Here is a 9,942-nt window from a genome sequence, read left to right as displayed (position 1 = left end):
AGCCATTCAGACTATTGCTAGATGCTGATGGTCTGCTCAGAGTGTCTGATGCAGCCCGTAGGCTTGGGCTGTGATTTCTGCAGAAAGTGGCTCATAAATAACTCCAATTGTGCCTAATTTCTCACCAATAAAGATAGAAGCTAGGAAATATTCTATAGATTGACCAACTGGTAGAGGCAAGAGCAGTTCTTACCCAAACTACAGAATTACTCATACTCTCCCTCAATAAATTATTTACATTTAAACAGAACAATCACCTCAGTGAAGTTCCAAGAACTGGGGGTCAGGGAAGACTAGACACAAGCTTTTGACTAGTGCGGAATCAGAAACTTCTCTTTTAAGACACCCAAACTCTGCAGTACAAATTGGTAATTTTAATCGATGAGGCCAGGGGACAGCACTGACAAACTATACCTTTAACTTAGTAATATATTCATTCCAGTCCTCTTAGGGGCCTCCAAGGGGTTAAAGTTACAGGCATAAAGACGTAATCACTAAACTATGCATAGTGATGAGATTATGGCCCCAGGTTTTATGAAATCCTGGCCGATACTACCCTGCAAACCACAGAAGTGACAGACAAGGAAATGCCCAGTAAAACAACTCCAATCAAGTTGGCTTACCCTGGGACCTGCCCAGCAGGAGGCAAATCCACATTCGCTTTCAAATTAAGAGAATCCTTTTAGTAAATGGAGCCAGTGGAATGCAAAATATTCAAAATTTTGGGAATTTAGAAAAACCAGACCACAATAAGACCTCTAATGCAAGAGCAAAGACAACTACATCCAGGGCACATCTCTCTGCTCAGAACCAGTTTCTTATAAGTCCAAAGGGGCCTAATTTGGGTAGACTAGGAACTTTGTGAGCCATTTCTTAAAGGCACAAGAAACAAAAATCATTTGAAGAGATTATACTTCAGCAAACATTCTTATGATTCTATTTCTCATATCATTTCTTTCATACTTCTTAATGTAAATTCAAAGACAGTAAAAATGAACCAAGAAAAATACCTTACCTTTCAATAAGGCAATGGTTAAATTATAATTATCCATACATGGAATACTACTATCTGGTCATTAAAAATCATGAGTAAGATATATATGAACTGACTTAGAAGTTGACATATATATGCACATATATGTATTTACATACACATATATATTGATTCTTATTTGAAGAGTGTTTATATATATATATAAAATTATAAAAATTAGTCTTCTGGGAGATATGAATAGGCATGAGATAAAATTTTTTATTTATATATTTTGTCCAGTTTGAGTTTTAAACCATCAGCATGTATTATAAAAATAACTAATAAAGAAATGGCAAACACCACCCCTCAAAAAAAAATTTCCACTGCACAGCCCTTAGGCCCCCTGCAGGGCCTGTGAGCCACTTGTTTTTGCTCCTTTTTATCCTGTATCCACCATCTTTTGCTTCCTTACCTGTAATATAGGAACAACCCCCACAAGCCTGCTAAAAGGCTCAATGCAGAAAAAGGAAGGCAGGCAGGATACAACCGGCACTGAGGTGAAAAGGGGCCAAATCAGAAATGAGATCTCATGAGCAGAGGAAAAACAGTCATAATCTACGTAATATTTATGAGTGCATAAACATTAATCTAATAAGGCTATGAGGAAGATATTATTATTCTCATTTTACAAATGAGAGACTAGGTGCAAATACGTACCTTCCTTAAGGTAACAAAATAAAGAAATGACGGAGTCAGAATCCAGCCCTGCCTGGCAGTTCAGCACCTGCTCCTAGCCTGTGTTGATTCAATATAAATTAAAAGAATGAGATTTTTTTTCCCAATCAGATCGGTAAAATTTTAAAAGATTGATAGCTCAAGTGTGGATGAGCATTTCAAAAAACAGGTACAAATGTACTTTTTGGTAGTAGTATAAATTACTGAAGGCCATCTGGCAAGAGATAACAAAATTTGAAACAGATATCTAACATTTGACCCGGCCATTTCACTTCTAGGAACTCATCCTGCAGAAATACTCACAAAGATGTCTGCACACAGATGTTCAATGGAGCACTTTTTTAATGGGGGTAGGGGAGATGACTTTGGGAACCATAGGTAGGAAAATGACTACATCACAATGTATTCAAAATATTAAATATTCTGTATCCTTTAAAAGTGAAGGTCAGTCCATAAATGCAGACATAGAAAGAATCCTAAAATATGGGTAAATGAAAAACAATTATCACAGAGCAATATGTACAGAAGGCCCTATTTATATAAAAATGTATATCACATCGTTTCTTCTCAGAAGAGTGATGGTGTCGTTTCCCTTATTTTCCTTCCCTCAAACACACACCACACACACAAACGATTCAGAAATAAGTTGTAAAAAAGAAGTCATGTGTTATTTACAAATCATATGATAAAATAATTATTTCAAAAAGTCACAAATACAAGAGTTGTACAAAGTCAGTTTGGAGTCAAGTACCTCTTAAATATATTGCAAATCATATCTATTTCAGTGTTCTTTTCCAAAGAGATGTGGTTTAAAACCAGTGACAACTTTAGAATTTCATTATTTGATAACAAGAGGATAAAACTGACAATAAATAGTCTAACAATTTCTTAAAATACTAAGTGGTAAATCCTATTCAAAATTCAAGACTATTTGAAGATTTTGCTTAAGTCGGTAAAAAGTTACACAAAATTTGTATTTCCATGTTTAAAATCCTCATTGTATTTTCCTCAAAGTGACAATGATACATATAAAAGCTCGAAGAATTAATAAAGAAATTGAAATACCCAAGAAGTCAACAAACAGATTTCATTATAAGCTCAACATAAAAGAGACACAAAGCATTCTGTCTGCTTCCCTTTTCAAAAACTACCATGGCACCTTGTCAAGTGGAAGCAGCACCTAGACACGTGGTTCACAAACCTTGGTAAGTGTGAGCATCACACAGAGGCTTGCTAGAATGCAGGTTCCTGGGCCCTGTTCCCAGACTCTGAACTCATTCCTGAGTCTGATGAATCTGCATTTTAAAACAAGATCCTCAGTGATTTCGATGAGGTGGTATAAGAACTCCACTAACAATTCAAATTCTGCTTCCCAATCCTAACTTGCTGCCATTGGTTGGAAACGTGACTCTGGGTAGCTCTCCTTTAACTCTTTAGTTTTCTCATCTGTCAAGTCAGTCAATTGGACTGATCATCTCTGATGGCCCTTAAGTCCTAACAAGTCTGTGATTGATCCAAGATGTACAAGAAATGTAGTTTGAGCTAAAAACTTAAGTCTTCATGCCAAGACTAGTTTTTGCAAGTCACTGGGTTTCTGTTTCTTTTCCACTTTTTTAAAAGTCTGCTTCTGTAAGTTCTGGGAGCATCTGAGTAGAGGCATTCTGAAAATGGTATCTGTGTTAATTTTGGAGGATATGTCATGCAAACAGGAAACTTCCAGCAATCCTGAGAGGTGCTGCATATACATGGTATGTAATGAGACCTGCTTGGTTAGAAAACAACAGAAACATTCCCATAGCATTAAGCAGGCCCCAAATTCTCCTGTAAAACTTCCATTGGAAGAGCTGGAAAACTCAATAAGAGGTTTTAATGGAAACCCCAATAAGAGGTTTTAATAGAAAACTCAATAAGAGGTTTTAACGGTGGTTGAACTTAAAGAGTAAGAGCTGGATTTCCTGGAGGATTTCTTTGATATGAGGGATATTTGCATCCGCTTTACCTTACGGACACTTCGACAAAGGAGAGCATTCTTTGCATGATCCCTAAAGTCTTGTGAAACGAAGTAATAAACAAAGGGGTCGATGCAGCTATTGAGGGTGGAGAGGCAAAGGGCTCCGATATACAGGCTGTAGACGTGGCTCTGGCCCCAGTGTTTAATCAGGAAATAATGCACCACGAGCAGAAGGTTACTAGGAGTGAAGCAGATCAGGTACATGGCCAGGACAGTGACAATAAGTTTGATGGCTCTCTTCCTCTTCTTTTCTGAATTTTCATCTATGGCAGAAGACTGAAGTATTCTGATCATCAGCACGTAGGCAGAAGCTGTGAGGAAGGCTGGGAAGAGAAAGACTCCAATGGCCAGAGAGAGGAAATAATTGAACATGTCCCCCACTAACACCTCCTTAGGCAAAACATCATGACAGGTTGTGATGTTAAGGGATGAAATGTATGTGGTCTGCTTCACGACATACAAGGGGATGGTAACCAGCAGAATCAGCAGCCATATTCCCAGGGAGACACCGATGGCAATGTTTGCCTTCTTCCTGGCATGCACCATGGGATTCACGATAACCCAATACCTCTGCACACTGAGGCAGGTCATGAAGAGAATGGAACAGTACATGTTGCCATAGAAAAAGCCAATGAGAACCTTGCAAAGAGATTCTCCGTAAATCCAGTTGTTGCCACGTATGTGATAGGCAATCTTAAGCGGGAACCAGATGATAGAGAGGAGGTCTGCCAGGGCCAGATTGGCCATGTAAATCACGGCGGGGTGCTTCTTCTTTGTTCGGAAAAGAAAGACCCACAGGGCCATACCATTACTTGGCAAACCAATCATAAATACAATTGTGTAGACAATTGGAAGGAAGACAGAAGTCAGTTTTCCAGTGAGGATGGAGGCAGAAAACTCATCCACGGAAAAGCTTGGTTCCACTGTAACTCCTTTCCCAGAGATCTGAGATGAGTCATCAATCTTACCAATGAGACTTCTTCCTTTAGAGGTTCTATTGACTCCTGCACAAGAAAGGCAAGGCAGACAAGGGTCATTACCAAAATCAATGTTTCAGCAGGAAGGCTGGTAAGTTCAAGTAAAAGCACTTTAGATAAAGACTGAAGGACTACACAAAATGCTTACAGGGGCTTTCTTTGAGTGCTGGGATTATTGGGATTTACATTGTCTGCTTTTGTTTCCTTGTTTTGTTTTACAATTAGTATTTTTTTTATCGGAGGGTTGTAGAGTATGTGTGGAATATAACGTCAATATCTACAAATCTCAAACAAAACTGACAGTACTTCAATGTATTTTTACAAACTGTCCACACCCCTTAGTTCCTGCCCTTTATAATGGCCATCTTACTCTGGCAGAGACAGGATCCAGTCTGGCCTATCAGTCATTCCTTATCCCAAAGCACACACAGGGAGATTCCTAGAAGCATAAAGGACATTCCCTCTCCACCCACAAGGACACCTCAGCCATGGCAGGGATTCCCCGGCTTCTGTGTGGGCCTCCTGGAGACCTTCCTGTGGAGGCCAGCTAGCAGGCACACTTTCTGGCTTCATGGTCACGGGACAGGTGGGTCCACCAAAGGCAAATCTGTGTTCTGACTTTTAAGCAAGTAACATGGCAAGCTGTAACAACTTACGCTCTTATCCCCATATTATGAATTAAAACTTTAGAAACCACAAACAAATAAATGACACATTGAGCCTACAACCTGTCCCAACCAAGTGATCACGGACCTGCAGAAGAAAGTGAGGGACAATTTGAGAGCACTGAAGAATTTTACTTTAGTTCTGGGGAACAACAGGCCTTAACTATACAGAGAAACAGAGCAAAGTGTACTACAGTATGCCAGAGAGGATGTTAAATGTACTCATGAGCTTATCTGATAATTTTTATGCCTAGTCATCACTTTTTCCTCTTCTAGCTCTGCATCCATGATCCGAGGATGATTCACTGCCCTTAAGGCTTTGCTGTTAAGGACTGACAGTGGTCAGCCTGGTTGGGGGCTTAGAGGGTATGGAGATCAACAGTTCACTTTTCATTTGGTGCAGCAGGTTGAAAGTTGGCCCCCCAGAAGAGATGTCCATGTCCTAGTCTCTGTGATCACTATCTTATTTAGAAAAGGGGTCTTTGTTAACAAAGGATCCCGAGATGAGAAGATCATCCTGGATTACGCAGGTGGGCCCTAAATCCAATGGCAAATGTCTTTATAAGAGAAAGGCAGAGGGAGATTTGCAGAAAGACAGAGAGAGGAAAAAGGGTGTGAAAAGAGAGGCAGAGACTGGGTAGAAAAGCCAATGGGCCACCAGCCTCTGGATACAAAAAAGGAATTCTCCCCTCCAACCTTCAGATGCTAAGACACCTTGATTTTGGACTTCTGGCCTCCACAACTGTGAGAACATAAATTTCTGTTGTTTGAGCCACCAGATCGTTGCAATTTGTTATGGCAGAGGAAACTAATAGTACACTTAAGATAGAACCTATCTCTTGTTCCAATTTCTTTTTATAATTTTTTAAAAAGAACAAGAATTATTTTTTTAAAAAAATAATAATCCTCTCCCACTGGCTGTTCTGGACACGCCATCTTTGCATCGTTCACATGCCTGGCTCCCTGCAGCCACCTTCGCGGTGCACCTCCTTGGTCACCACAGACTCTGGCAGCTTTTTGCCAGAGTCCTCGAATTCGTGCTTTCTTTTCAATCCGCTGCATCAGATCCCCGGCCTGCCCCATGACATCAGACGCGGAGGTGGACACCAGCTCCGAGAAGGAAGTTGTGGAGAAAGCAAAGAATGGAAGACACATACCTGCTAATGGGAACGCTGATGAGGGAAATGGGGAGCAGGAGGCTGATAACAAGGTAGATAAGGAGGAGGAAAAAGGAGGAGGAAGGTGACAGTGAGGAAGAGGATGGAGATGAAGATCAGGAGGCTGAGGCAGCTACAAACGGGCAGCTGGAGACGATGAGGGTAATGATGTTGACACCAAGAAGCAGAAGACCAATGAGGACTGAATACTAAGGCCAATAAAAGAAAAGTTAAACTTAAAACAAAAAAGGCCCCCATGACCTAGTCGCCCTCCACTGCCCGTCACAGAATCTAAACGTGGTGACCTTCAAGCAGAGTCCCATCCACCCATCAAGGTTAGCCTCGCCCCCCAGATGACAAACGTTCCCCACCATCCAACCAAAACCACAATGTGAATTTGCAACAGGGGAAGAAAAAAGAACCTAATCTTCCAAGGCCCTGCTTGTTTTCTTAAAAGTACTTTAAAAAGGAAAAATTTATATTTTTCATTTACATTTTATATTTTTATATGTATTGTTAGGGGTCAGCCATTTTTAATGATCTCAGGATGACCAAACCAGCTTGGGAGCGTTCTCTGTCCTACTGCTGACTTTACTTGTGGTGTGGCCATGTTCATTATAATCTCAGAGGAAAAAAAAACTTGTAAAAAAAAAAGCAAAATAGCAGCAAAGAAACAATCTTATTATCAGCATTCCAGTAACTCTTTTTGTGTATGATCTTAGCTGTACTGTAAGTAGTTGGTTTGTATGAGATGGTTTAAAAGGCCAGAGATAAAAGGTTTCTTTTTCTCCCCTTTTTTGTCTATGAAGTTGCTTTTTATTATTTATTTACTTACTTACTTATTTGTTGGCCTGTTTGATGTATGTATGAAACAATGTTGTACAACAATAAATCGGAATTTTATTTTGCTGAGTTGTTCTTAAAAAAATAGTAATAATAATAATCTTATATATCACAGTATTCTTCATATACTTGACTATAACCCATAATAAGAAACATATTCTGTATGGTAACCTAGTTCTAATACAAGTATCTGAAATGAAAAGTTTCACAAAATAATAGTGACCCTTATTACTCGGGGTACACTGACAGTTTCCATTGTGTTCTAATCCATTCTTATACAAAGCCAGTCACCACCCTCTACATTGATTTTATAAACCACTTCTGTTTTCCAAAACCAGTTAGCAGAATGACCAGTTTTGAAGCACCCCAAGAGAATAGCACCAATGCATTAACAAAGGGGTGAGGTGTCTGTGGAACTCGCCCCAGGACCCAAAATGTTCAGTGTCCCTGTGTAATTTTTTTATGGTCCCTACAGCCCCTGGCATAGCCCTGGACATACAGCAGGTGCTCCACACACCTGCAATGGATAGAAAAGCTTAGCTAGCCACACCAGTGAAGGCCGTGAGGGAGAATCAAGAGGCACGGCCATTCCGCCCATTTCTTTAGGGCTCTGGCCTGGCCCAAGGTAGTACTGAAACCACAGACACCAGCAGGGGCTTACAGGAGTATAGCTCTAAAAAATAAAACTACCTTAATACTGGTCAGCTCTAACTCTTAATAAAGGCTAATATTATGTGTCTGGCATTGCTTTCAACACTTTACATGTATTAACATTTCACTTTCATAACAACCTCATGAGGTAGGGACTCTTATTAGATCCTCATTTTGCAGATGCAGAAGCTGAAGCACAAAGAAATTGAGTTAACTTCCCCAAAGTTAAACCGTTGTTAGGTAGGAGAGTCAGGATTCAACCCCAGGTCGTCCGTTTCTAGAATTCATGGTTCTAACCACTAAACCACACTGCACCTTACGTCTTGACCTGAGGTTACATGCTGGACTCCATGGAGACCAACGTAACCTGTACTGATGTCACACAACACGTTTTCTCAAAACAGAAAATTTTAAATGTAAACGTTACCATTTAAAAAACTACACTCTTTAAGTTAGCCCCTCCTCCAATTTATATATTTATTTGTATTAATATCAACATATTTTAGAAGGCCTTCAGAGGTATAAGAGACTCCTGTAAATTTTCCATCCATTTGAAAAAATACCAGCTCTCGAAAGAGGGGTGTGGCGAAGCTGGTAACTATGAATAGTGGACCAGTGATCTAAGAAACTTCCATTCAAAGAGCTAGGGCATTCGCCCCAGAAATAGCCCACCAGAGACCAATGCAACGAGTTAGCCTGCATTTCTGCAGGACATAGAGCCACCAATATTTTTTAATTACCACAAGGAAAACCCAATTTTTCCTTCCACTATTAAAAAGTTATATAGCTTGCTTTATAAAAGGAAGAAAAATCTAAGCATTGATTGTCCATAGCTACTAACACCACAAAAAAAAACTGATAATCAGACATGATGTGCCTCCTAAGGGAAGAAGCACCTGGGAAGGAATCTTGCAAAAACCCCCAAAAAACAAAACCTGAATCTGATCAAGCGACTGGATCCAACCGCCATTTTAATGGAAATAAAAGGGACAATGGGATGTGTTAAAAAACATCACGAGAACACAGTCAACAAAATCCAGACTGTGGAACTGCTACAGGATAAAGTACCTAATTTATTCAAAGTATAAATTACAAAGTAAAAATAAGAGAAAGAGGTGTGGAGGAAAGACTTATAGATTAAAAGATTGAAAAGACATATCAACCTTATGTAATATATGGACCTTATTTGGATCCTGATTCAAACTACTAAAATAGTGTTTATGACATTTATGAGAAAACTAGAAACTTAAACACTGACTGAATATTTGATAATATTAAGAAATTATTGTTAGTGGTTATATTGGGACAAGAAATACTCATCTTTTCTGAATACATACTGAATATTTTAAGATAAAGTTACACCTGGATTTATTTAAAAATAATGCAAGGATTGGAACCTTGAGACATCCCTACTGGTGGGAATGTAAAATGGTGCACCTGCGTGGAAAACAATGTAGGAGTTCCTCAAATTGTTAGAGTTGCCACGTAACCCAACAATTCCTACTCCTAGTACATACCCGAAACAAATGAAAACACGTGTCCACACAAAAGCTTATGTGAATGTTCACAGCAGCACTATTCATAAGAGCCAAAAAGTAGAAATAACCCAAAGTCCAACAGCAGATAAATGGATAAACAAAATGTGGCATCTACATACAATGGAATATTATTTGGCAATAAAAGGAAATGAAGTATTGATACATGCTGTCACATGGGGGAACCTTGAAAAGATTATGCAAAATGAAAAAAACCAGTTACAAAGAACATGTATTGTATGATTCAGTTTACATCAAATGTCCTGAATAGGCCAATCTATAGACAAAAAGTAGATTAACGGTTGCCAGGGGTGGGGAATGCGGAGATTGAGAGTGACCTCTGAGGATGGTGTGGGATGTTCTTTTGTGGTAATAAAAATGTCCTATAAAGTTTT

The 9,942-nt window shown here is 39.3% G+C and overlaps 1 protein-coding gene across 3 annotated transcripts in view; it reads right to left on the bottom strand.

The window, feature by feature from the left end:
• Window positions 1–2,032: 2,032 nt before the first annotated feature.
• The window catches only part of F2RL1 (F2R like trypsin receptor 1), a 45,480-nt gene continuing 37,570 nt past the window's right edge, over window positions 2,033–9,942 (bottom strand). For all 3 annotated transcript variants that reach the window (XM_039857397.1, XM_039857398.1, XM_039857396.1), the window contains one exon: window positions 2,033–4,723. In XM_039857397.1, the coding sequence (XP_039713331.1) occupies window positions 3,612–4,723 (1,112 nt within the window). In that variant the 3' untranslated portion in view covers window positions 2,033–3,611. The remainder of the gene's footprint in view (window positions 4,724–9,942) is intronic.

This window comes from Pteropus medius, unplaced genomic scaffold (genome assembly GCF_902729225.1).
Source record: "Pteropus medius unplaced genomic scaffold, Ma_sr-lr_union100, whole genome shotgun sequence".
NCBI classification, from domain to species: Eukaryota; Metazoa; Chordata; class Mammalia; order Chiroptera; family Pteropodidae; genus Pteropus; species Pteropus medius.
Note: the sequence above shows the minus strand (reverse complement) of the source record. Positions and strands in the feature narration are given on the sequence as shown.